Source organism: Acomys minous, assembly GCF_964271855.1.
Source record: "Acomys minous genome assembly, chromosome: 12".
NCBI classification, from domain to species: Eukaryota; Metazoa; Chordata; class Mammalia; order Rodentia; family Muridae; genus Acomys; species Acomys minous.
Window position 1 is genome coordinate 99,733,170 of NC_140493.1, and position 27,875 is coordinate 99,761,044.

Genomic DNA, 27,875 nt, shown 5'->3' on the forward strand with positions numbered 1-27,875 from the left:
GCTCTGTTGTGAAGGTCTGAGTGTTCCCATCTCTTGCTTGTTTCTGCAGCTAGTTGAGGATTTGTTTCCGTGTTTTCATGGTCGGGATATAGTGCTTATTTTAACCCGCGTCCCTCCTTCCCAGTGTCACTCCTGTCTTCTCGTCCAGGCTCTAAGGAGCCTGTTCCTCACACCCACCCTGTAACAGTCTACAGCAGACCTTACCGCGAGAGCCGGCGTGAGTGCCCACTGCTGCTCTTTGTTGCTGCTCGCGTGGTATTAGCAGGGTTAGTCAGCCTCATAACTTTAGAGTTCTGATGGAACATATGTACATACGTGTGTGTATGCGTGTATATATATATGTGTGTTTGTTTACATACATAAGCACACTTTTTTTTTTTTTAAAGAAAACTTGATAGTTCTGTTATGCCCTTTTCTGCTGGGGCCAGATTTCTCCTGAGGTCATTTTATGATTTCTTTCACTTCTTTGTTCTTTTTATCGGTGACGTTTTCTCGTCCTTGCCAGTACTGTTATTTCTCACCCCTCCCCCTCCCCCTCCCTTTCTTCATCTCTTCAGTTCTTTTGGATGATAATTCATAGAGTGTTCAATGCTAAGTTTGTGCCTCCCTTCCCCTTTTGATCTAAAGACCCAAATTCCTGTTGAGATTTGACACGCCTCATTCACTGTACCATGGATATTTTCTGGTGTGTCTGCCTTTCTTTCTTTTCTTTCTTTCTTTCTTTCTTTCTTTCTTTCTTTCTTTCTTTCTTTCTTTCTTTCCAGTTGGCATATGCTTTATTCTAATGTTGCTGGCGTATACACGAAATAAAACTAAACACAAAGACATCTACTGACTCAGTCAGGGAGCTCACATGGGTCTGTCTTGGCATCCCCTCTCCTTTGCGTGGACAGATCTCCGATGGTTAGTATCTCCTCAGCAGTAAACTTGGGGTGAGAGTCACATTGTCACGATCAGACTTTTGATTGAGAGAGAAGGGCTGGACTTCATCTCCAAGTACCCTTGTTCATCTGGGGCTCACTCTCTTCCTCCAAGTCCAGATCTTCTAAGTCCAGGAAGTTGCCTACCGTCAACTTTCTGGCCTTCCTCAATCACTGTCTGGTCCTCTTCTGAGCGTTCCGATGCAGTGTAAAGAAAGAGGGTTGCATTTCTAAATCGATGACCGTTTGATTCCTTTTGATGAGTCCGTTTTCCGCAGTACATGTTTTCTGATGAGTCAGTCCCATGTGCTCCCTTCTGGCCACATCCTTTCCAGCTCCCTGGCTGTCCATCACCATGACGCCCATCGAGTCACTTGGCACTTTCGGAGTCATTATCCAGTCAAACAGTCTACTAGGTTTCTGTCCCAAAGCAGCAAAGACGTCTTTTCAAAGATGCTCACTCCTGCTCTGCCGTGGCCAGTCTTCAATATCTTGCCCTTGAGCAAGCAAGTAACTACTTATTTATTGATCCTTCAGACTAGTGACCTCAGTCTCCCTGTCTTCGTACACACACACGCTTTCCAAAGTCTGCGCCACCTTGTGCGAGGGAAACAAAACTGCCCAGTGTGGGTTATTTTTCTTCTCTTTTATTCTGATCAAGATTCTAGGATGAGTTCAGGCTTGATCTAAGCATCAGCTGGTCTTTTCTGTTCAGAGTGCTGCAGAGAGGGCAAAATAAGCAGAAACCTCGTGGAACAAGCATTACCCAGCTAAGCGTAGCCATCTCTGGAGCCTCTTTTTTTTTTTTCTTTCTTTCTTTCTGGAGGCACTGACATCCCGAGGAAGCTAACTCTCTTTTTATCCTTGACCTCATGTGTTGTGTTACGTTGCCGTAGTGTAGTTGACAGTTCTGTGTTTGGTATGTTTCCTTTTGAGAGCAAAGCTGAAAACATAAAAGAATGTATCTCTAGCCATGACTAAGAGTGAGTGTGTGAGGACAATTTCAGGTTAAATCTGAGCATCGCAACTACTGTCATGGACAATGTTAAATTTCCTGAAATAGTTGATTTCTAGGAGATGCCCGTGGGGGAAAGAATCATTGTGTCGTAGAGAGTTTTGTTAATAGAAAAATTCCATAAAAGTACAAGATTAAAACCTCCCATAGAGTAAAACATATACCTTACTACTTTAAAATGGTATTGAGGCGGTTTATCCCTCTCCCCCCCACACCTCCACCTCCTGTAGAATTGAGGCTGTTTATCCCTCCCTCCCTCCCCCCCCCCCACACTTCCTCATAGTTAAGCTTGTGTTTCTCATGCCTTTCCCTTAACGGATGAGACCCCAGCTCCTACCATCGCCCAGTCTGTCTTGCATCTGGGTACGAATGTCTTGGTAGGCCTGACTTGTCATCTGTTCCATATTCAAACTGCCCAGCAATCGGAGAAAAGGCGAGTGGCGCTGCGTTAGCTTGTGTTTCTTCCTGAGAGTATCTCTTAGTGCGCCCCTCACATCGTGCTATGCAGACGATGTCCGCCTTCACAGGCTGCCAAGTTCACACTCCCCAGTTTCATCCCTGTTTAATTAGCAATTCCAAGACCACCAAAGGAGGGGATTTTACTAAAGTTTAACATCCTAATAAAACACCAGAAAGTGGCATTATGTCATCAGCTCTGAGCTAGAATATCAGGTCAAACTTTCTTTTTTTCTTTTTTTTTTAAATTTCAGTGTAACGTTCAGGCATTTTGAACCTGCTGAAGATACCTACTTTAGAGTGATCTCTAAAGAAACCCTCATTGTTTAAAAACATGTTTTGTAAGGGAGGTACATAATAGAAGTGTCTACACTTAGACTTGTGAACTATGGTTAAATCCCAGTCCATTTAGCCAGTGGTAGCCGGAAGCTCCTGAAATAAATCTCAGGAGAAAGCCCTGTGTCCTGTAGTTTCAGTCATCAGAGTGCTAGACCAGACGTTACTTGCAATTTGTTCAACAGAGAGATTTTATTTTGATACAAATATTAAACATAAAGCATAGTAAGTTTTATATAATTCTATGAGTTCATTAGACAATATTATGAGATTTTCAGTATGTTTTGGGGGGGTCTTTTGGCTATTTCTACCTCATCTGAGGTCTCTTCTGTACTTTATTTAGCATACTAGCATGTGGTTGCCTGCCTTAGAATGATGTACGGGAGGGGAAATCAATATTATCTTTGAAAAAAATTTTTTGGTTTTTATGGAATAATTGTTTTAATATTTTAATGTTTGAAAGTGAAGGGGGAAAGGGTGGCAAATTACATACAGTGATAACTATTACAAGCCTGTCTTATTTTAAGATTTTTAGAATTGTGAGAAAGATCAAGGGGGGAAAAAAGAAAGGAAAAAAAAAGTTGATTGTGAAGCTGAAAACAGCCTCGGTTTTTCCTGGACGGCTTGTGGAATTAAAGATGGCTGGGCCCACACCAAGGTGGCCGCCACAGCTGACCAGTGAGCGCACTCGAAGACCACCGGTCTAGAGAAAGACAGAGGGTTTTTCATCTCTTTGCCCTTGGGTCATTTACTCATCCTGACAACACAAGTGGCCCATTTGTGGAAGAAGCTCTCTCTCCACCTTTGGGGTCTCGGCTGCTCCTCATTAGGGTGCAGGCGCACTTGAATTTCTAGGGTGAGTTTGTTGTTAGGGACATGGCTGTCTGGCTGTCGTCTGGAAGCCGTGCCTTTGCGGGACAGGCTTAGAGTCGACCTCAGTCCCTACACATGGAGACGGAATTGTGGAAAGAAGCCATCAGATGCCCCGAGAGTGTACTTGCACTTCACGAGGCTTTTAGTACAGAAGTCCCTGTCCCAGGGTGGCAGTGACGTGGAGCATGAGAAACGTTAGATAGACCCCAAATAATGGAGTCTATAGTTTCTAATCTTTTTTTTTCTTTTTCTTCTTCTTCTTTTTTTTTTTTTCCCTTTGGTATGTGTGTTGGGGCGAGGGCAAAGGATTTACTTTCCTATTATATGTTTCTCAGGTTAATAAAGTTATTTTGGGTCCTATTCTCTGCCATGTCAGCAGGGGTTAGGGAGAGCCTGGGTGTCGTATATGGCAGAAAAGAAGCAACTGTTTCTGATTCCAGTGCTACCTTGAAGCACTCTGTATGTTTGTGGAAGAGTTGAGGGGAACACAATGCCTCCAAGCACGCGTGACTTCCTAAGTCAGAGCAGGCATGGGTGAGCAAGTTATTTTTGAGAGAAAAACTGCCTACAACATAGTAAACCTGACAGGTCTCTGGCTGTTTTTACATTTGTGTGTTGAGTTTAATGTTCAGCCTGGACTGCAGCTTGGTGGGTATTGGCCTCTGCTTCTGGTTTTTAGTCTGGCTTTGACTTCACTGAGTTACACGCAAGAAAACATCTATTTTTAAGGCAATAGGATGTAGAATGGCATAGGCATAGACATATTGTACACAGTGACCATCAGACAATGCACAGCTTTAGAATTCTTAGCCCCCAGTACTTCCTACAGAAAAAGCCCGGGAAGCTTTAGTTGCAGTTTGCTGCTGTGCTGTGTTCGGCGTGGCTTCCTCTATGCACTCCCAGCTTCTAAGGGACTTTGGTTTATTTGAGATTTGCCTTGCATGATACCACTTTGTATCTTTCAGGAGGTCGGAGGGCTCTTGTCCAGGTTAAAGTCCCAAAGTGTCAGTTAGACCTGAGATTGCTCCTCAACAATGCCCCCCTCCCCTGCCCCCCCACCCCCATCCCCTGCAGAAGAAGGGTCCCTGATTTTCATGTATCAGGACCACTCCTTATGCACATCAAGTACTGTATCTGATTTCTGTGCCAGCCACCTGACTGATTCTTTGAAACCCATAAAGGTACTGGTTAATGTAATAGCTGCATCCCAGGTGAATAGAGTGTTTCAAATACTTTCTCTGAATTGTAAAGCTAATGGGGTGGGGTTTGCATTTTAGTAAAGTGTCCTAATTGTTAGTGATACAGGATCTTTCTTTTTAATGTTTAAAAAAAAATACAATTCTCTAAATGTGGTCAGTGGTGTGTTGGATCAGTCACGTAGTAGATTCATTCTGGGTCTTCTACTGGGAAAGCCTCTGTAAGGGGGGGCCCCCCGGTCTGTTTATCTTACAAGCACCACTTACACAGCATCTAATTAAGCATAATCTATGGCAAAAATAATAACAATGACTGTGTTCCTTTGCAGTGTATCATACCTCATCTGAGAGGCTCTAATACCCGCAGAGTTTATTCTTAAAAGTAAAGATGATTTTGTATCCTAAGATAACCCCAAAGCTATCCACCAAGGCTTTTCTTTCCTCCTTTCTTCGTCTTTCCTAACTTGGGTTTTGGAGTCCCCTTAGCTTACTTCCTTAGGACACATTTTGAGCCCGGGAGTCTACGGTGTGATCATTGTCAGTGAAGTTCTTTTGTTTTAAAAGATTCATGGTAACACAAAATGTATTTTACTGCTACAACTAAAATGTATTTATAATAAAAATGCCTTTTTAATAATTCGGAGAGTGTTTATTTTGTGTGGACTTTTTGTTCTCGGCTCCCCTATTCCCTCTAAGCTTAAAGGTGTTGCAGAGCCTTGCACACTTCGATTTAGCTCACCACAGAAGATGCGGTGAAGCTCATGGGAAGGACAGCTCAGTGTCAAGAAGTAAGGCGGTGACATTACAGACATCTGTGACATAAATCACCAACCTCAGCAGTAGCAGAAGGCATTAAGTAAGTGTCACCTGGAAGGTCAAAGGCAACAAAATAAGCCCTCCTCGTGGTGTCATTCTCTGTGTCAGGATGTATGCATGTAGTTGTAGCAAATGTGCTGAATTACTCTCTACAAGTCTAGTAGTCATTAATACTGGGCTTGGGTGACTTGGAATTTGAGAGCTCATTAATCTAGTATACACTGATGTATTAAAATAGGGCTAGTGCTACACCTCACAATTACACAGAGGATTGCCCCAGTCCGTCTTGTTTCTGTCGGAAAGGTGTCTGTGTCTGCGATGGCACAGCTCTGAGAAGCACTAGCAGGTTGCCGACTACTTCCCGTGCCGTATTTTTACATTTAACGCCCCATTAATGTGGCACTGTTAGTCCAGCTTACGTACACTATGCTTCAGGGTTGCTGCTGTGAATGAGATGGCCGGCCTTCCCAGGGACAGCAGCCTACGGTCCACTGCCCCGGATCTGTTCTTGTTAATTTTGTTTTAAGATTGTTAGTGTGTGTGTGAGTGTATGAGAGGGAGAGAGAGAGAGAGAGAGAGAGAGAGAGAGAGAGAGAGTGTTGACTGCATGCATGTCTGTGCACAATGTGTGTACCTGGTACCTGCGGAAGTCAGGACAGGGTATTGAATCCCCTGTTACTGATTCTGTTACTTAAATTGCATGGTTTTGCCTCAACCACTGAACTGCCACCAGATGGCAATCTTTAGGATCTGAAGAATTGACCATTGCGTGCCTCACTTCATGTTTATCCCACCAACTGTCGCTGTCCACCTTTCTGGGACTGGCCTGAGCCGTTCTCTGAAAGGCCGCAGTGGTTCTCCATCACGACCTTTTTTTTTTTTCTCTTCTTTCTTTTCCTTCCTTCATTTCTTTTTTCCTTCCTTCCTTTTGTTCTTTTTATGACACAACGTTTCACCATGTAATGCTGGCTAGCTTGGGACTCACTGCATACCAGGCTGGCCTCAAACATACAGAGATCTGCCTCCCCAGGGCAGGGATTAAAGACATGCACCAGCACACACATGTCCCATGCCACCTCACAGATGTGGAGACAAGAGGACAACCTCAGGTGTCTGTCCTCACCTTCCACCTTGTGGGACGCAGTCTACTCCTGTTCACCACTTCGTGTGCCTAAGCTAACTTCCCGGGATCCTGTCTCTGCCTCCCATCTCATCCTAGATGCACTGGGATTACAGATGCACACGATAGCATCCCACTTTAACTGGGTTCTGGGATCTGAGCCCAAGTCCTCACTCCTCATGACAAGCGTTTTACTCATGGAACTATCTCCTCAGCATTAAGATACCCTTTTTTAGTTTTCTTTCTGGTATTGGGGGTCTCACCCAGGGACTTGTGAATGCTATGAAAGCCTCTACCAACCGACTCAATGTGGTCAGCTCCCTCCTCTTGTTCCGGAGTAGAAAATGCCCCTAAGCTACACAGACTGCTCACCACTAGCAAGCCCAGCAAGCTCCCAACTTGCTTAGTTCCCTACTTGATCTTAGACTGTGCCCTTTGAGCCCCATAACCCCAGCCACCAAGACTGCTCTGGGATGCTCTACTTACTAATCAAGACTAGGTAAATTCCACCTGCCCATACTCCCCAGCTTGAAAGACAGCCCCTTTCTCGGTGCTTGTAATTAAGTCTTGACACTTTGTATTAAAGTTAAGAGCGTGTGAGTGAGTTGTGGATGGCAGAGGTCTCGGCCATGAAGGGTGTTTGCTGAGCTGGGTGTCAAGGTTTGGTGGGAAGAATAATTTAAAGAAACTCCCCCTACTTCACTGGCCACAGTGTGGCCAGATGATAGCCCCCTCCGCAAGAGGGATGACCAGGAGTGAAGGCATAGAAAGCTGTGATGTCCCTACTCACTCTGCAACTTCGAGTGGTGACAGCAGTAGCCCCGACCCAAGTTATTTTCTGTCATATTGGATATCATAGAACATTTTCTTTCAGTGTCACCATGGTTATGTCAATTTTGATGCGTGCTCCCTCCTTTAGCATAGCCTGGTCTATGGGTGCATGCTACAAACTTATCGTGATCAGTGTTCTGGAAATGTGATGAAATTTCCTTTTTCTAAAGCGCCGGCTGATGTGGAATCGACAGAGAGAGGTAATTAACGACTTAGAAGCTGCAGCTTGTAAAACCTGTGGCCTAAGCCCACCCTCGCCTCATTAAATCCAATGCTCAGCCAGTCGGTTGGTTTAAATGTTGTCAGGGGACTGCTGCTAATCCCCCCAGCACAAAGCGGCACTGGCTGGCTGTGGGAAGTTGATCAAGAGGAGGTGGTGATGGACTCTGAGGGTGGATGTGGCTAGCTGGGTGCTCATAAGGGAACCAGGAGAGACAGCAGCTTGTGTGGTGTTTGCTCCCTAATTAAACGCAAGCACTGATGACAAGCTGTCTGGATGTGGGTGGGTGCCTAAGGGTCTGGGTCATAGACCTTGCAGGTGAAAACTCTAGGAATGTTCCAATTAGTACAGAAAGTGCCTCTCTCTTCTCTCTCTCTCTCCCCCCCTCTCTCTTTCTCTCTCTCCCTTCTCCCACCCCTGGCCCCCACAGTGGTCTTGCTATGTAGTCCAGGCTAGCCCTCAAACTCATGTACTCCTTCTGACTCATCCTTCCATATGCTGGGATTATAGGCTTGCACCATGACGCCTAGCAATTTTTGTTTTCTCTACGTAGAGTCAGGGGAACTCAAAGAGAAATGAAGGCACGGAAAGGGGGGTCTTGTCTTTGTTTCTGATGTTTCATAAGGCTGACTAGAAGTGATTGCTCTAGCTCACGGGCTTTTCCAAGAGATGGTCTCATAGATTCAGTTTCCTTAGTTTCTGTGACCAAGTGTAAAGCAAGATCCGTAACCTGGGACAAAGTAACAGATAACTAGAAAGTGGTCAACAAATAGACTTTAGCTCATGGCAACACATGTATTTCTCAAGGTCTGGCCAAGTGGGTCTCAAAGACCCATGGGCTAACAAGTCAGTCCCAAGCTTGGGGTGCAATTGGAAGTGGTGGGCCCTTTAAGAGATGGGACTTAGGTTGAGGTCCTTAGGTTATTGGGAGCACAACATTGAAGGGGATTATGGGACTGCTAAGAAGGTGAATCTGACCTCATGTGTTGGGCCACCGTCAGTCCGAAGTGAAGGGGGATGGTCAGTCATGTTAAGCCTCTAAAACTGTGGGCCAAAATACTTCCCTCTTTATAAGTTGATTTGTTCAAGATACTTGTCACAGTAGTGGAAAACTGACCAATGCAAGGTGAACCTATATGCAACCCAGCCCCACAGTAATTCCTGGTGGGTTGGCTCACTAACAGGGTGGAGCATCAACAGTTTTTGGGGGGAGAAAAGATTGTGATCTAGTCTAATTAAATGTGCCTTTGTACCCGTGTCAAAGCTCTTGGGGAAATCTGTCTGTACTGGAGGCTTCCGCTGATGTGCTCTAGCTTGGAAAGTAATCTTGTATCTATGGAGCTCTGAGCTCTGCTGGGGAGAATGCAGCTGACTCAGTCTTAACTAGTCTGACTGAAGGTGTGTGTGTGTAGAGTCCACTCGGGCGTTAGAGACAGCTGAGGCTGGGGAACTGGAGCAGGAAGGAGCCCTTTCCACTGCTTTCTTGCTTCAAAGGCCTTTCTGGGCCCCACTCCACTTCCTCATGGCATTCTTGCATGGCTTGTGCCTTGTCCAGTCTCCCTCAGGAAGCACGCGTCTAGTTCACGGACTTTGCCTCACAGCCCGTGCTGGCGTTTTGTGAGCTGGACACTGTGCTGGACCTGGGGAAAGGATTTGACGCAGTGAAGGTTCTAGTCACTGCAATGATTCCGAAGGAAATCGGTGCCTTGCCTTCAGAGAGCTTAGAACCAGGAAGGACAGTGAACTGTGCCGAAATGGGCTAAGTACAAGGAATAGGAACACAAGGAGAGAGTCATGAACGTCACAAGAGGGACTGGAAGATATGTCACCTTCATGGATGCCACCCTCATGACCCTCTCAAACCTCAGAACGCTCTCAAACCTCAGAGAACACGGATCGTAACTTAGGCACTCAACATTGAAGGACAAGGAAATAACGTCTCCCTCACTGTGCCCTCGCTCACACGGAACCTAACATAGCACACCGTGTTGGCCATCATGGAGGTACACATAACAGTGGCCCCTTTGAGGTGTTTCTATCCCGACTCTAGAACCTGTGGTGTGTGTGTGTGTGTGTGTGTGTGTGTGTGTGTGTGTGTGTGTATGTGTTTTAAACCCCACAATCTGTTCTGTGCCATGGAAGGAAGGACTTTGGAGACAGATTAGTGAAGGGACGCATGGGTGGGGAGACTCTAGTGTACCACACAGTCCTTGCAAGAAGTTGTCTGTGGGTGTTTTCTCTGCCTCCCTGAGCTAACAGGTTTTCACCCCTGCATCTGGCTCCTGAGTTTTTATTGGTAAAATTCAAAATTGTTTAAAAGCAGCATTCATCTGTTGTAAACGGAAGTTCCTGGGCTGGATAAATGACTCAGAGATTAAGAGCACTGGCTGCTCTTTCAACCATCCTGAACAACCACATGGTGTCTCACAACCATCTATAATGGGATCTGGTGCCCTCTTCTGGTGTACAGGTGTACGTGCAGGCAGAACAATGTATACATAATAAATCTTTAAGAAAAGGAAGAAGAAGAAGAAGAAGAAGAAGAAGAAGAAGAAGAAGAAGAAGAAGAAGAAGAAGAAGAAGAAGAAGTTGTTTTCTTGATGGAGGATGAGAATTCTGGGCATGGAGTCGGGTGGTGTAGGTGGCTCAAAGGGTCCTATGTGTTGACACAGGTAGGTCGGGTCCTGGTGGGAGCCTTAGGTTTTCACTTCCTTAATCTTTCTCACTTGGAGCAGCTTTTCTCTCAGGCTCAATGGTACCATCTTTGGGATGGTCTCCTGCCATTGGCTGAGTGGACCAGGCAGCAGCTGGTGCCACCATCCCTCCCACATTTCTACGTGGGCGTTGCGTGGTTCCAATTCATGCATCATATTCACCCGTTCCCTTCAATCCACCTCCGCCCCTCGGTGTCCTTTCCCACGCACGCATGTGTGGAAGCCAGAGGTGGATGTCGGGAGTCTTTCTCTCACTCTCCATCTTATTCCTTTGAGATAGGGTCTTTCACACTGTACCTGGAGATAGACGATTCTGCCAGACTGACTGTCCAGGAGGTCCCCATGACGCACCCACCTCTGCCTACCCAGTGCTTGTAGACACGCTCACTTTCAAGTGGGTGCCGGGGGTCAAACCCAGGTCCTCATGCTCGCTCAGCAATCACTTTACCCACTGAGCCATCTTCCCAGGACCCCCTTTTATAACCTATTCAGATGTCCTAACTAAGGGGTAGATTTTTCTACTCAGTTCCAAATCCCAAGGCAGGATAGACTGTGCTGGACTCCTCAGCCCAGCTCCAGCCAAGCCGTTGATAATCTCCTGGGTAGTTGAAGAAGAATGTCTTTAAACCCTACAGTGGCCACTTTCCAGTTATCTCCAGACCCATGTGCCTTCCTTCTAGTCTAGCTTGGGAGTCATTGAACAACTCCGTGTGGTAGCCTGAGTAAGAACTGTCCCCCACAGGTTCTCGTGTTTGAGTACTTGGTCATCAGTCAGTGGCACTGTGTGGGGGAGGTTGTGGAACCTTTAAGCAGTATTGCCTTGCTGGAGAAAGTATGCCCCTGGGGGAGGGCTTTGAGGGTGTGTATAGACTTGCCTCACTTCCAGTTTGCTTTTTCTGATTTGTGTTTGTGGTTGAGGATGTGATTGCTCGGCTTCCTCGCTGGAGGTTGGTCTGATGTCTTTTGATACTGATTACTGCTTGCTGTCTTGTAATATACCCCAAATGGTGTTGTGTGACCTTGCCTAAAATCACATTCCTGTTTGACCAATAAAAAGCCGGTACATCTGGGCAAGCAAATGGGATAGGCAGGGCTGAGGTTCATTGGCTTTGGAAGACGGAGGGGATCTTGGGAAGGGAAACAGTCAGAAACCGGAAGAGGATTTTGGGAAGGAGACAGAAGAGGAAGAGAAGAAAGGAGCCTGCTGTCATGGGTTAGGTGGAGAAGAAGCACATGGCATCATGGATGGAGGATGTGGCCCAGATGAAGAACATTAGTAAGTATTTGGGATTATGGATGGGAGGTAGCTCAAAAGAAATTATTAGAAGCAGATGGCATGGGATTGGGGCAGGGAGATACGGGAGGTAGTTTAGGGGACTAATATCTGCCCTGCCCCAAGTGAGCCACGGCTATTTTAAAATATAACAAGTGTCTGTGTTTTCATTGATTGCTAGTGGGTTAGGAAATATTGCTGAAGTAATTATAGCCTAATAATAAACATTTATTAGGCCATACTTTTACATTAACACCAACATTTCCTGCTCTAGCGACCGTGCCTGACTGCTATCATGCCACATCTGCCCTTATGGACTCTTTCTCTGGAACTATAAGCCAAAATAAACTCTTCTACAAGGCACTTGCAGTCATGGTGTCTTGTCATGCAGTAAAAAGTCACAGGTGTCATGAGAATAAGATCCTCCAGCTGGGCGGTGGTGGCGCACGCCTTTAATCCCAGCACTTGGGAGGCAGAGGCAGGTGGATCTCTGTAAGTTCGAGGCCAGCCTGGTCTACAAAGTGAGTCCAGGATGGCCAAGGATACTCAGAGAAACCTTGTCTCAAAACACCAAAAAAAAAAAAAAAAAAAAAAAAAAAAAAAAAGCTTCTCCAGCCTCGGCCTTCAGAGTGCTGGGGTTACTGGTATGTGCCACCACATCCAATATGAAAGTAAATATTTTACTTTGCAGGGTAGATCATTTCTCTTGAAGTTACTCAGGGCTGTTGTGAGGAAAGCAGGCACACTGAACACCCGTTGGAACAGGTGTGGCTGTGTGCCAATAAAACTTTATTTATAGACACTGAAGTTCGAATTGCATATAATTTTCACATCGTGAGATAGTCTTCATATTCATGATAAGTTCTTTTGATGTCTCTTGAGCTGTAAAAACAAACAAACAAACAAACAAACAAACAAAACAACAACCAAAAAACCCACTCCTTTCTTGCAGGCTACACAAGACGTGGTAGGCCAGGTCTTTCCCACAGGTGGAGGTCTTTCCCTCCCCAACTGTGCTAGGATGAGCTCCATAGGGGACTCCAGAGCTCACTGCAAGAACCACAGAGGGTCTGCCAATCAAGTCTGGATTCTGTTTCTGGAGGCTACATTCATACAGGAGGGTTTTAAGGAGGAAGTAGTGTTTAAGTGATGGTGCTGTGTGTGCATGTGTGCTGTTTGGGGACTCCTTCTCCTTCTTTTCTTCTTTTTCTTTCTTCTTCTTCTTTTTCTTTCTTCTTCTTTTTCTTTCCTTCTTCTTCTTTCTTCTTCTTCCTTCTCCTCCTCCTCCTCTTCCTCCTCCTTTTCCTCTTCCTCCTTTTTCAACAAGACTCTAGCACCAGAAGCTAGACTGAGACCGTGGGGCTTCAGTGCTGAGAGGGGCTGGATGATTCTAGAAATAACCCCTCCTATTTTTAACACCCTCTCTGAAGTCACAAGGTTTCTAGTTTCAGTCCGAACAATTCCAGGGCTCGGATATTCAGACTGGCATTCAGAACCTCTAAGCTAACCCCACGTCTCCTCTAAGCGTCCTCAGTGCCCAGGAAGTGTTTCTCAACCTTCCTAACATTAAAAAAAAAAAATTTTTTTTTAAAAATTTGTTTTGGTTTTCGAGACAGGGTTTCTCTGTGTTATCCTTGGCTGTCCTGGACTCGCTTTGTAGACCAGGCTGGCCTTGAACCCACAGCAATCCACCTGCTTCTGCCTCCAGAGTGCTGGGATTAAAGGTGTGCGCCACTACGCCCGGCATGTTGTGTGTGCCCCTTTAACACAGTTCCTCAAGGTTGGGTGACCCCCCCCCCACAACCATAACAGTGTTTTCATTGCTACTTAATAATGGCATTTTTGCTACTGCTATGATATGTGACCCCTGGGAAAGGGTCATTCAACTCCCAAAGGGCTCTCTACAACATGGATTGCGAACTGCTACCCCAGAGGAACTCGCCTTCCTTTTCTTCTCTAGGGTCTATGGCCAGGAATATCAGCAATTGCTATGCAAGCACAAGGAAAAAAAAAGGGGGGGGGAGACATTTCTGAGATCTTTTATTTCAAACCACAGATCCTATCCAGTTAAAAATGTCTCTTGGGGATCCTGGAAACCCACGAGGGATGTTCAGGTCACAGAAGAGGGTTTTGGATCATGGTGGACGAGAGCAGGGGGAGGGGTGGGGGGGCAGGGGGGCTAGCTTTGCACACTGGCGATGTCCAGAACTGGTGACCGAGTACCCGCTGTCCCTGGAAGCTTTCTAAAGATGACCAGACCAGATCTTCAAAGACAACAGGCATGGTGGGCAAGCCTGAGCTGGGGGAGGCACAAGAGAGGACCCCTTCAAATACCTGCTTGTCTGCTGGCCTGCTTCCTCTGACCACGGCCATGTCCATGTGCACTGTTTGTAGAGGAACTCAGAGGGAGAGGCACAGGTGATAGACAAGGGATCGGGGCAGATGTGAAACTCCATCCTCACCTCCAGAAGGCTCTGGTCTGGCCTTGATCTTTCCAAAACTAGTGCTCGGGTTCAGCATCCATGCAGGACTCCCAGGGGTTCTGGGGCATCCGAGGCAGGGAGAAGAGGAGGAGGAGGAGCCCGCCGAGGAAGAGCAGGGTGAATGCAGCACAGGCACAGGCGAAAGACCAGGAATAGTAGTACTGGAACCAGACCGTGTCCTCGCTGTCAATCATGCGCTTCACCGACTGCCTCATGACCTCCACAGAGACTATAAGGCAGAGCCCTGGGGACAAAGGCAAGCACCTCAGTGACTGATGCTGCTCTGCTTTTGCTGCCACTCTACCCCACCCCCCCACCTCAAGTCCAAAGGGGAAACTGGTTTTAACTGGAAATATGCAAAAGTGATCCTTGCCTACCACTCTTTTTGTTGTTGTTGTTGTTAATAGCACTCTGGGAAGGTTCCTCAGTGACATTCCCAAGGGTAGTGTTATAGGGAAAACAATGAACAAAGCAAGCTTCCTCCTTCCTAGCCCTCTTGGGGTCAGCGGGGTTCTGATCATGGAGTGAGGAGCCCTGGGAAGCTCCCCCTCCCACCCAGGTGCTGCAGGAGCCCACTATACCTGCAAAGGCATAGAACATGGAGGCTGGCCTCAGGAGGTAGTCACGCTTATTCCCGAAGGAAAGAAACGCGCAGATGGACCCCACAACGATGAAGCCGAGGCTGAAGATGGCAATGGCCGCTGCTGAGATGCTGTACTCTGCAAAACACACAGGGAGCGCCGGAGCCTTTCCAGGCACATCCTTCTGACAGAGCGCCTATCAGGGGTTCTGCTCCTGGATTCCCATTTCACACCTGACTGAGGCTCACTCGCTTGCTAACTGACTCAAAGCCCGATGCTGTGGAAGAGTGAAGCCAGATGCGAACGGGATGGACTCACTTATATGTTTCCAGGGCACTAAAGTGTGAGGTTTCCAGAGGCAAGGGCCTCAGAGGGAGGCAGGACACCCCGTGGCTACAGATGTTCCTAGAGCCAAAGCCTTCCTGAGTGACAGGCAGAAGGAGGCACTGAGCTGTAGGTGGTCTGTCTCAGATTGACAAGGGGACTCTGCAAGATTGACAGAGTGTGGGTGTTCCCTAGCTGTGAGTGTGAGGACGTGTGTGGGCTGCCTAAGAATCCACCAGAGTATGTGCCTCTGTGTCTGCATGTGAGAATGTGTGTGTGTGTGTGTGTGTGTGTGTGTGTGTGTGTGTGTGTGTGAGAGAGAGAGAGAGAGAGAGAGACAGAGACAGAGAGACAGACAGAGACAGACACAGAGAGAGAGACAGACAGACAGAGACAGACAGACAGACACATACACACACACACACACACACACACACACACACACACACACAGAGAGAGAGAGAGAGAGAGAGAGAGAGAGACAGACAGACAGACAGACAGACAGACAGACAGAATCTGTCAGTATATGTGGGTGCACATGTATCTGCCTTGCATGCAAGTCTGTCAACACTTATATGTCCCTCATGTATGAGGCTCTATCTGTGTGAGCATGCATGTGTGAGTGCTCTCTTCATTCAGGCCTTCAGTGTGTATGCATTCACCATGCATGAGGATCTGTCGGCATGTAAATGCATGCAGAGCGTTCCCTGCATTAAGACTCTCAGTGTGCATGTGGGCCCCGTGCAGGAGAGGCCCTGCTGGTATGTGCGTGTGGCGCGTGCCTACATGTGATCTGCTGGCATGTGCATTAGCGTGTGTCTGTGTCAGCTCTTATACACTGTGTGGCTGCCCACTCCCACACAGGCCAGGCTCCGCCTACTCATGAGGTCTCTGAGTTCTATCGAGGAAGAGCTGGACTACCTTGTTTGCTCGGCTCAGGCAGCTGTTGGTTAGGCCCCCACAGAGGCTCTCACTTGGCTGCCCCAGCTCCCTGCTCCAGTCCTGTGAGCACCTGTACCGCTTTCAAAGCTCTCTGGGCCCTGCTGGAATATGTTCTTGCTGTATCATACAGCCTGTCTACTTTACACCTGTCTCTAACGCCATCAAATATGCCCTGAGTCCTGGACAGGGGGATGGCTGTGTGTATACACAGGGATGTCACAGAGCACCAGCCTGCAGCTGTTTTCCATCCGTCTCTGCCAAGTGTCTCCTAGCTCAGCAGCTAGTGACAGAAGTTGCTTTCCACCCACCCCGGCTTCCAGGGTCTCACCCTTTTGAGTGGTGAATTCAAAGATCTCCGAGCTCTCTCCTGGGTTGAAATGCCTGAAGTAGGAGCAGTTCTGTTCTGTAGAGGAGGAGACAGTCTGTGAGCTGGCGGAAAGGGGCGGGTGTGTCGCCGCAGGGTACGGAGGGGCCCTCTCGATACCTATCTTTCACCTGGGCCAAGCATTTCCGTGACCTTTAGCACGCCATTTCCGCAGACGAAGGATTGGCTGCCAAGGAAGCTGGGACAGTCTCAGGGAGCAAAGGAAGATGGATTCCCAGGGCAGACATGTAAGACCTGAGCCCATTAGGCAGTTGGGGTAACTGAGACCCAGGTTCATACTGTTCCCAAAGTAGGGGGGGGCATACATGTTTAGCAAATAACCACTGGTTCCCGCACATGGGTCCCTCTCCTGGGGGCCCCTGGGAAATGCCTAGAGGCCAAGGGTTTTACTAAACCCCTCAGCTCACAAGATGGCCTGCCACAGTAAGGGAGTTATCCAGTGCAAAATATCTTAGTGATGAGGCTGAGGGACCGTGACCAACCCAAAACCTGACCCCTATCGTCCATTCACAGTGGGACCTGGGGCTAGGGAGATGGCTCAGCTGTTAAAGTGCTTGGCATACAAGCATGAGGATGCCCAGCAACCAAGTAAAAAGCTGGGTCCAAGGATGTGTGTCTATAGTCCCAGCGCTGGCCATGGATCCCTAGAACTCACTGAGGGGCAGACTAGCCAGTTGGTGGACTCCAGGTCAGCAAGAGACCCTGTCTCAAAGAACAAGGCGGGGGGCCGTGGTGGGGTGCTGGGGGGAGCAATTGAGGAAGATACCATGTCAACTTCCGGGCCTTCATATGCACATGCATACAAGTGCATGTGAAACACGAGAGAGAGAGAGAGAGAGAGAGAGAGAGAGAGAGAGAGAGAGAGAGAGAGAGAGAGAGAGAGAGCACTTTCTGATGCTCATCCAGGCTGGCAACCTGGCTTTGCCCTACAAAGGGCTCCTTTGCATATCCCGTCACTTCTTCAGACCCTCAGACCTGAATCATGTGGACTCCAGACAAAACCTTTTCTGGCCACTGAGCATTGTCATGACAACTGTGGATGGTCTAGGGACAGTTAGACATGAGACCTGGACGTTATGAGGCAGAAGGGGAGGGGCTGAAAGTAAATCCAGCCATGATGCTCTTATACGTAATTCCGCATCTCCTCCTCCTCCTCCTCCTCCTCCTCCTCTTCCTCCTCCTCCTCCTCCTCCTCCTCCTCCTCCTCCTCCTCCTCTTCCTCCTCCTCCTCCTCCTCCTCTTCCTCCTCCTCCTCCTCCTCCTCCTCCTCCTCCTTCTTCTTCTTCTTCTTCTTCTTTCTCTCTCTCTCTCTCTCTCTCTCTCTCTCTCTCTCTCTCTCCCCATCTCTCTGTTTTTTTTTTGAGACAAGGTTTCTCTGTATATCCCTGGCTGTCCTGAAACTCACTCTGTACACCATGCTGACGTTGAACTCAGAGACCCACCTGCCTTTGCCTCCTGTGTGCTAGGATCAAAGGAATGTGCCACGCACCCTCAACCTTTAGTCTCTTTCACAACTAGGTATGGCACCAAAGTATAGCTGCAATCCTTGTTGAATACATTCAATATTCTTTACCCATGCATTACTGGATTAAGAAGTATAAGAACGGGTTATTTTACATATATTTTTCTTTTTATGGAGACAGGGCCCCACGTAGCCCAGGCTTGCCTTGAATTCACTGTATATGCAAAGATGGCCAGTGATAATCTTGACAATCTAATCCACTGACCTCTACCTCCCAAGTGCTGGGACTATATGTACTTGCCACCACTTCTGGTTTAGGTGCTGGGGATGTGCCACACCCTCTGCCCTATTTTCTGCTTCTTAAGAAAACTAAATTAGGTCGGGGTGGTGGCGCACGCCTTTAATCCCAGCGCTCGGGAGGCAGAGGCAGGCGGATCTCTGTGAGTTTGAGGCCAGCCTGGTCTACAAAGTGAGTCCAGGACAGCCAAGGCTACACAGAGAAACCCTGTCTCAAAAACAAAACAAAACAAAACAAAACAAAAAAACTAAATTAAGTTGCTTTTTATTTATGCGAGGCCCCATCTTGGTGTCTTTCCCATGCTTCTGACTCCCTTCGCATAAATGACATCTCTGCCTTTAGTTTCAGTAGCATTGAGTGTGGATTCACGGTTTCACTTTCAGGCTACAGTTGAAGGCTCATTCCAAAAAGACTGGTATCCAGTTTCTTTCAGATTTGTGCCCCAGGGTTGCCACCGTCATGGCTCTGAATGGGATAAAGGTTTCCTTCTATCTGGCCATATCATCTTCCTGCTGCTTGATTCTGTCCTTCCCTACACCTCCAAAGTTCAATTGCTGCTTCTCCCAAGGTCAAGGCATAGGACACCTGGAGAGGCGGGTCTGGCCTAGCCACTGGTGGCTGTCCCCAGCAGCAAGCCGCCTTTCCCCAAGCTTCTATATTTAAATCACTTTTCTTTTGAGCCAAGTTACCTGGGGTGTCTGGAGACCGGTTGTGATGTCAGCCTCAACATTGCTCTTTTCTCTCAGCATCCACTGCTATTTTAAAGCGGAGTGCAAGCCTCTTATATTTATGAGAGCGGTTGCTGTAGATTCTCTTGAATCACTGCCTCGAAACGGCTCGCGCTCTGTGTGACACGTCTCCCTGGGTCTCCCTCCGGACAAAGGAACATTTCTGTTTCGCGCTTTAAGAGCCAATTTCAGTTGCCGTTGAAAACCCTCCAAGAAGAATTGACTGAAGTCAAGTGTATTTCATGGTCAGCTGCTTTCCCCACTACTCACTGCCTCTGAGTTAAGAGCGAGGGCTGTGAGGTACAGGCAGCCTCGAGAGTCTGGTGACCACAGATGGCTGACCCTTGAGGCTTGCGGTGGTTACTCTCGCATAGCACGTTGGGGAATCAGCCACCGCCAGGTAAAATGCCAGACTCCACTCAGGGCAGACAGCAATGTGCAGACAGACGTTCTGGATGTCAGGGCAGAGATGTGTGAGCCGGAGTCCACAGGGATAGGCTGCAAGCCTATGGGGACCAGGCAGATGGGGCACTGGAGGGCTCTTTCCCTTGGGTAGTAGATAGAATGTCTCCTCCTCATCTATTAAACATCCTCCAATGTGGCTGATGGGATAGAGGATGTTAGCACCACTGGACGCCCCAGCTTTGCACTGGGGGACAGAACATTTGACTCATCTTCTTTCTTGAACTTGGCACCTGAAGCAGGCCTATGTTCTTGGCTTTCAACCTGTGAGAAATGTATCTGCTCCTGGCCCATGTGGCTGCCCGAGGGAGGGTATAAGCCCTTTCACAGTTCCCTATGGCCCTAAAAATAGAGTAGCCACATCAGAGCAATCAAGTCAGCCTCTTTAGAGGGGGGCACAGGGTCCTACCCGATAGGTACGCCTCATGTAACTTAGTTCATATTTGCCCCCTTGATGGATGGTGGTATTTGGGAAGCTAAGCATTAAAGCAAGCCTAGAAGAGATGGGCTTAGTCAGCAAAGCACTTGGTGTGCGAGTGGGAGGGCCTGAGTTTGATTCTCGGGACCCATGGGGGGGTGGGGTAGTGGGTATGCATGGCATGCACTTACAATGCCAGGCTGGAGGGGATCATCCTTGGAGCTGCTGGCCAGCCAGCCGAACTAAATCAGTGCTGTTCGTTCTAACTAGACATCCAGGCTAACTGACTCTCCAGGCTCAGTGGGGGACCCTGCCTCAGACAATAAGATGGCGAATCATAGAGACACATCATGGAGACCTTGGTCTTTCATGTGAATCTGCATATACACGTATGTGAACATATGTGTTCGTGAATACACACATACACACACACACACACACACACACACACACACACACACGCACACGTAACACATGCACACCATCTGCAGCAGGCCCTATGTGGGCCTTAGTCACAAGTAAGGTTGGGGGATGAGGGATGGGGTGGTCTTATGCGTGCTGCAGATTTTGAACCGTCTTGCTTTGCCTCTCCGATGTCCTTTCTTGTCTCCAATTTCAGGTGAAACATCCTTGCATAGATTTGGGCTCAAACTCTGCCTTGGTAGCCTCTGTCCCTATCACTGTGCTGACACAGATAGTGCTTTAGGCCAAGTAAAGCAGAGATCCCAGTACCAAGAGGATCTAGGACCATAATTAGGGTCTCAGAAGTTATTACCATCCCCTTTGTCCCTGAAACTGGCTTCTAATGATTCTAAAGATATCTCTTTCTATAAGACTCAGTGGTATAAAAAATATGAACTGAGATATTCCTTAAAAATACACACAGCTTGGGCTGCAAAGGTGCCTCAGTGGTTTAGAGCACCGCCTGCTCTTCCGGAGGTCCTGAGTTCAATTCTCAGCAACCACATGGTGGCTCATAACCATCTATAGTGTGATCTGATACCCTTTTCTGCAGATAAAATGCTCATATACAATAAATAATAACTAAATGAATCTTAAAAAAAAAATACACACAGCCTCCAGGCAGTGGTGGCGCATACCTTTAATCCCAGCACTTGGGAGGCAGAGGCAGGCAGATCACTGTGAGTTTGAGGCCAGCCTGGTCTACAAAGTGAGCCCAGGCCAGCCAAGGCTACACAAAAAATACCCGTCTCAAAAACAAAACAAAAACAGTGAGCCCGGCTCAGACTTGCCTGGGAACTAGGGCAGAGGGTGGCTGGCTAACCCCACAGTATGGTTCAATGCAGAATCCAGGGTGGCAATTGCAAAAAACCAGAGTAGCAGGCACAGGAAACTTCAAGGTGAAGTAGAGTTAACAGGCCATAGATCGCTCTAGTTATCACCGAGGAGATCCCCAGGTGCACCTGGTAGTGCTGAGTTAATAGACTGAAGATGACTTGATGTGTGTAACCTCCCAGGAACTAGTGATTTAGGGCTAGGGAGAAAGTCTCACATATGATGCTCCAATTGCCTCTAGCAAGCTAGTAAAGATGTTGTGTGCTCTCCCAACCACCACAGAAGAATCCTTAAGATGAACTAGGGCACCCCGAGACCTTCTGCCGAGCCTCTGGATGCTGTTCTTTCACGGGGGAGTCTAGGTAAAGCTCCAGCCTCCAACATGAGTTCACGTGGGTAGTTTAAACCCTGGCGATTCCTGGGCTCAATGACATCATAACTCCTCTTACACCCATAATCCTTGTCCCGAGGAGAGACGTGAGTGCAGAGAAATGAGATGCTGTGGTTGCCCTAAAGAGGCAGAACCTGAAAGAATCAAGGGCAGTGAATGGTTCTTTTGGGGCGTACTGGCTGATGCATGAGCTCCCCTATAAACTGGGGGAAGCCCTTCCTCCCACTCAGGAGGCATTGGAACCAGGCATAGATGGTGATCTTTTACAGAGAAGCCTTTTTATGGCTCGTTGTGGACAGTGGAAGACTCACATGAGGCAGCTTCATCCTGTGAGGAGCCTACAGCGGACCACAGGAGTATGGGTTCTAGGGACCCCCCTCTTTGTATTAGCTCTTGGTCTGGCTGCCTCTGACCGTGTGTCCCAGGTGGGACTCCGTATGGCCTCCCTGAGTCAGCAGGTGTTAGGGGCACTGTGCATTGGAACTCACGGGAAGTTCTGGAGAGTGAGCTTGCTCAGGATTTAAGGCCTGAGTGTTGAACCTCTCCTTGTCAGGCAGTTAGCCTGGGGACGACCATGCTCTACCTTGTCAAATGAAAACCATCCGTAGAATTAAAAAACCTACATAATCTAGTAACTAAGAAAGTGGACACGACAGGCAAATGTTTAGGGAATCACCTAACTGTTCTTAAGTTATTCACGTTCTCTGAGGTTCGCTTTCCTCATCTGTGGCGCCGGATGATGACGAATGTGGGGGGCCCCTGGGGGTTTATGTGAGATTAGGGGCGCCGGTGCAGCTGCATGTGGCTTAGCAGCGTGAGACAGTTCTGAGCAACACATCATCAGGTAATTTTGTCGTTGTGTGGATGTTTTACGGAGTGTACACACACACAGACTCGGATAGCTATGACATCACAAGGTGAGATAATCCCATGAGGCCATTCTTTCACATATGGTCCGTCATTGACCCAAATATTGTTATGTGGGCTACAGAGGCATCTATAGGGCCTCCCAGTATCTCCACCATTATCTCATGGTGTCTGGTGGGAAATTCACCTGTTTATCTTATTAAGAATCTCATGTGTGTAATAAATGGCTGTGCTGGACAGTTTTTTTTTTTTTTGCCAACTTGACACAAATTAGGGTCACCCAGGAAGAGGGGATCTCTACCGAGAAATTGTCTCCATCAGATTGGCTTGTGTGCATGTCTGTGGGGGCATCTTCTTTTAAAATATTGATTTTGTGTGTATGTATGTGTGCATGAGTGTATATACACGCACTATGTGCATTCGATGCGAGAGGAGGTCAAGAGAGGGCACCAGGTCCTCTGGAACTGTAGTTATAGAGAGTTGTAAGCCACCATGTGAATGTTGGGAACCAGACTTGGGTCTTTTACAAAAGCAGTATGTACTCTGAACCACTAAACCATCCCTTTGGCCCCTGGAACATTTTCTTGATTAGTCGTGGATGTTGCAGAGCCCAGTCTACCATGGATGGTACCACTCTTGGTCCTGGGTTGTATGAGAAAGCAGGCTGAGCAAGCCATGGAAAGCAAGCCAACAAGCAGCGTTCTACCCCTCTATGGCTTCTGTTGAGTTCTTGCCTCTGTGTTGTTGCCTTGAACTCCTGCCTTGGCTTCCCTCCGTGATGGACTGTAAGCTGAAGTAACCCTTTCCTCCCCAAATTGTTTCTATCATAGCAACAGAGAAGTGACCTAGATAGTTGCTAATCCTAGTTTCATTTCCTGTTGCTGTGATGACATCATATGCATAGCAGTCAAGAGCAGAGAGCAATAGAGTAACAAATCTCTCATAGGTGTGCCACAGGCCAGCCTAATGTAGAGAGCTCCTCACTGCGAGACGCTCTTCTTGAGTAATTCCAAATTGTGTCATGTTGACAAGTAAACCATCACAACTGCATCTCACTTTTTGTTTTTAGCAATCCTCTGTGTGCTTCACCAATTTGGATGTGATGTATGGAGGTACCAAGTTCTTCAAATTTATGCCGTCTAGAATTCATTGAACTTCGTGGATTTGTAGATTCATGTCTTTCATCCAGTTTGGGAAGTTTAATCTAGACATTATCTTTCTCTCTTTCTCTCTCTTCTTCTGGAGACTCCCATGGTGTATATGGTGGTGTCCTACATGTGTCTGAGACATTGCCCCTTTCCCCTGCCTGTTGCTCTGCCTGTGTGTGTGTGTGTGTGTGTGTGTGTGTGTGTGTGTGTGTGTGTGTAGGGGGGATCTCAGTGGATCCTTTTAAAAAGTTCATAGGAATTTTCATTCGTCTGCTCATTCCTGCCTTCAAGGCCCCCTTTCCACTTTAATTATTATTGCCCTTTTTTCAAAAAGGGTTTCTATTTGATGCTTTAAAATTAATTTTTGTATCTTAATTGGTATCTATTTCACGAGGCATCTTCCTTCTCTTCCATTTTTAGATTCTGGTTCTGGCTGATCTAAAGTCTTTGTCTGGCTAGGGCTGCCGAGATGGCTTAGCAGGCACAGGTGCTGGCTAGCAACCTGATGACCTGAGTGTGGTTCCCAGAATGCACATGGTTGGAAGGAGACAACTGACTCCCTCAAGTAATCCTCTGACAGTCCTCCAGAAAGTAATTAGTGAATGTTATAAAGTCTTTGTCCACATTCAAGTTCGCTCTGGTTTCTCTTTCCTCTTCATATCACCCCTCTTTCATACGCCTTTTTTTTTTTCTGTTTTGTTTTTGTTTGTTTGCTTTTGAGATAGGGTCTCACTATGTAGCCTTGACTGGCCTGAAACTCACTATGTAGATGAGGGCGGCCTCAAAGACACAAATATCCGCCTGCCTCTGCCTCCCCAGTGTTAGGCTCAGAGGCGCGTGCCAAATGGCTTGTATTTTTTAAATATACACACCGTGTGACGACTCAAGGATTCTGCTTCTCCGTCTTGAGGCTTGTTCCTGCGCCTGTGTTTGAGCTAGTTTTGTGACGTCTATACTCTTGAGCATGAAGCCCCTGTTCTACTAGCTTGGCCATCAGTTAGCATAGATATTCTAACATGCGTGGAGCTGACTCATCCCCCAGTCACAGCTTTGCAGTTGAGGACTTTTACAAAATGATTTTAAAAAAAAATCAGATAATGGCAGTGCTTTGGACAGAGATTCTCTAAGAGGCCGAGCCTGTTCTGTCTCCTCTAGTATCAGCCAGACTGCTGTTGGTTTTTTGTTTTACTGAGATAGTAGTTTTCATGGAGAAAAGTAAAGCACCTAAAATTCACTGTTTCTCCCCAGCTCTCCTGCTTTCCTTGAAATAAGCACTTGCCAGGTTGCTGGAAGGTTTTGGTAAATTTCCAGAGTTCTGAAAAATAAAGAGCCTTTTGGTTTTCTCCCTCTCTGCCTGCTCATTGCTGTCCGTGAGAGAGAAGCTTCAGTGTGGGAGTGGTCATTTCTTCCTCCATCATTCCCTCCCCGCCCCCGCCCCACCCCTCGTATCGCCCAAAGTTAATATAGGCAAAGCCCTTATAGCACAGAGCCCTGCGTGTATGTGCCGTTAGTGCAGTTGTTAGTAATGAGAGAACGCCATAGGAGCCCTCTTCTGGAAAAGACAGGTCTAAAGGATCACAGAGAAGGCAGATGGGGAAGGAAATTCATGTCCATTTGAGTGCAGGAACAGGCTTTGGAAGACAACGGGGGTGGGGTGGGGGGGTGGGTGGGGGGTGGGGGAGGGGGGGTGGGGGGGTGGAGGAGGGGGGGGAGAGGCTAAGTTCAATGTCACAAATGTGGGCAGAATGATTCACAGCTGATGAGGGTGAGAAAGCAGACAAACAGACTCTGCTTAGGCTTAAGGCCAAGCCTTGCCTGTTGGTCCCCTGAGGCTGATGTGCTCACCAGCCTGTCTCTCTGTGCGTAGACGCGGCTCCTCTGCTCAGACTTTAAAAGGCACAGGGCTGTGAGGACAGGTGGATAGAACCATAACGCCGCCCCCCCCCCCATGCATGATTCCCGGAGAGGCTGCCTCGCCCTGCTCAGCCCTACCCTGCCCAGGGAGTTGGTCCAGATGAGGCATCTCTGTTTACGGGTATGTAGAGTGGGCAAGGGGTGTGGGCATCAGGCTATGTGATATCTTCCAAAGCATATGCTCATGCCTGTCAGTGCCCTCTACCCTGAGACTCCGTGTTTCCAAGACAGCTGAGTGGTTACAAATCTCTGGATCCCCGCCCGTGGTGAGTGACGCCTGGGTTTCCTGAAGCAAGAGCCAAGGGAGGGGAGGGAGGGCGGACTCTGAACCCCACACATAGAGAGACTCAGGACTGAGCGCTCAGGCAGGGAACGGAGTCAGTCTCCACGTCAGGATGGAGGCCATACACGTTGAGGTCCACTGAGGCCTTAGACACGTTGCAAGCCCTAGAAGTGGTCGTACTATTTTACACAGGTGAAGTGGAGGCTGAGATGGACCGTGTCCTCTCTGACTACTTCTTCGTAGGGCTGCAGATGGAACCCAGCTGGTGGAGTGCTTGCCTAGCACCCACAAAGCCCTGGCTTCCAGTCCCAGCACTGCATACAGGGACAAGATAGCTAGCTGGTTGGAAAGTCCTTTAAGAGGGCAGTGGGTAGTGGTGGCTACAGCCTGGGCCTCTTTCCTCCCCGGTGCGCATGCTCTGCTTCCCTGGCAGGGTGGAGACCAGCACATTAATGCCCTAGCTCCTAGGTGAAGAACTTGCTTGCAAGGTGTAGGTGGAGAACGGGAGAAGCCCCTTGCAATGGCCACAGAGGGAAGCGCAGAGAATCTGAGTGATGAAGGAAGGACACATAGCAGGACCACAGGCCCTGACAAGGCAGCCACAGCACATTCTGCTTTGTAGCCACGTGGCAGCCTCGCCCTGCCCCCAACCCTCAAGGACCCCGTGCTTGTTTTTATGCTCTGCCTTCAGCAGCTTGAAGTTCTTAGTACTTAAAAACAAGAAACCCAGTGTTTCCTTTCTATACAGCCTGACAAACTAAGCCATAAGCGGTCTTGCCTATACTTTTGCTCAGAACCCTGGTTCTCAACCCTCCTAATGCTGCGACCCTTTAATACAGTTTGTCATGTGGCTACCATCCCCCCACCCCCACCCCCCACACCATAAAATTATTTCGCTGCTACTTCATAACTGTAATTTTGCTGCTCTTATGAATCATAAATATCTGACATGCAGGATATCTGATGTGTGATGCCTCAGGGATGGCGGGGGGTCGCGACCCACAGGCTGAGAACTGTTGAGCTAGACGCTAAGGAAGAAGCCGGGAAGCCCCATTGTTTCTTCTAGTCTGAGCTCTTAAGGTCACCAGCCTGTCTTTTCAGGGAGAGAACGGACTGAGATGCCACTGAGTATCATCCCAGGTGTCTGCTGCTGGGGCCAGAAGTTCCTGGTCTGGTAGACTAGCAGTTTCCGGAGTCTCTTAACTCAGTGGTCAGCAACCATACAGGGTGGAGAGCCCAGGCCTTACAAGATGGAGCTGGAGACACACACCCTCATTTTCCACCTCGGCTCAGGCCATAAACACTACCCCAAGCCTGTTCCCATCCTGTTTCCTTGCAGGGAAAGCTGGCAACAACTCTGTTCCCACAGGCAACTTATCTTGGGATCTTGGAAGGACAGACAACGGGGAGAGAGTGGGGACCTTACCCCCTGACGTTGCGATGTGCTCACAACTCTTGTCTTCTTTGTCAAGGACAGCAGTGGCTTGCGTGGTACAGATCCTCCAGAGGCCGAAGTGGGCTGCCCTGCAGGTCTCATTGCGGTGTTCCAGGTGTGGCCTCAACACGGCCCAGTGGTCAGTCACCACGGCCACCATGGCGAGCACTCCGCCCGCCAGGATGAAGAAGAGGGTCGCACGAACCTTCAGGGTTTTGGCCTGTGACATGATGGTTGCTGAGGTGTGGGTGTAGTGGGCAGGGGGCAGCAGCAGTGTCTCCCAGGGGTAGGTAACAACCGGCTAGATGTGGCTGTGGCTATGGAGTTGACAGTGGAAGCTATGTTTAGTGAGCCTGGCTGAGCCAGAGTGGGCTGGCCTTGGGGCTGAGAGACACTGGGCAGTCGGAGCAGCTGCTCAGACGTGTCATGGGCCTGAGGAAGGCTTCTATTAATGCTTGTCTCTAGGCGTGTCCCTGAGGATGCCTTCTGCTCAGGTTTCAGGGATTTTTATCCTGGGGGCTAGAAATACCCCCTCTCCAGGGAGAAGGAGAGAGAAAGAGAGAGAGAGAGAGAGAGAGAGAGAGAGAGAGAGAGAGAGAGAGAAAGAGAGAGGGCTTTAGATAGTGACTTGAGAGGTCTACAGAGTAGATGTGCATGTGTGTGTGTGTGTGTGTGTGTGTGTGTGTGT

The 27,875-nt window shown here is 48.2% G+C and overlaps 1 protein-coding gene across 4 annotated transcripts; it reads right to left on the minus strand.

Moving 5' to 3' along the window:
* Nucleotides 1–8,677: 8,677 nt before the first annotated feature.
* CACNG1 (calcium voltage-gated channel auxiliary subunit gamma 1) lies at nt 8,678–27,547 on the minus strand. Of its 4 annotated transcripts, none has more exons than XM_084750230.1 (5): nt 27,179–27,547; nt 16,429–16,503; nt 14,835–14,972; nt 14,233–14,497; nt 8,678–9,423 (listed from the first exon to the last, which is right to left on the minus strand). In XM_084750230.1, the coding sequence occupies exons 1-4, from the start codon at nt 27,414–27,416 to the stop codon at nt 14,271–14,273; spliced, it is 678 nt and encodes a 225-aa protein (XP_084606356.1). In that variant the 5' UTR covers nt 27,417–27,547; the 3' UTR covers nt 8,678–9,423; nt 14,233–14,270. The 4 variants fall into 4 exon arrangements, with proteins under 4 accessions (XP_084606356.1, XP_084606355.1, XP_084606354.1 ...); XM_084750229.1 differs by lacking the exon at nt 8,678–9,423 and adding an exon at nt 13,047–14,069; XM_084750228.1 differs by lacking the exon at nt 8,678–9,423 and having other exon boundaries at nt 13,047–14,497.
* Between the last annotated feature and the right edge of the window lie 328 nt (nt 27,548–27,875).

Coding starts and splice junctions, on each gene's coding strand:
- CACNG1 (XM_084750230.1), bottom strand. CDS start 27,416: ATGTCACAGGCCAAAACCCTGAAGGTTCGTGCGACCCTCTTCTTCATC. Junction 16,504..27,178: donor GCACATCGCAACGTCAGGGG/GTAAGGTCCCCA, acceptor CCTCCTCTACAG/AACAGAACTGCTCCTACTTC. Junction 14,498..14,834: donor CATGTTCTATGCCTTTGCAG/GTATAGTGGGCT, acceptor CTTTGTCCCCAG/GGCTCTGCCTTATAGTCTCT.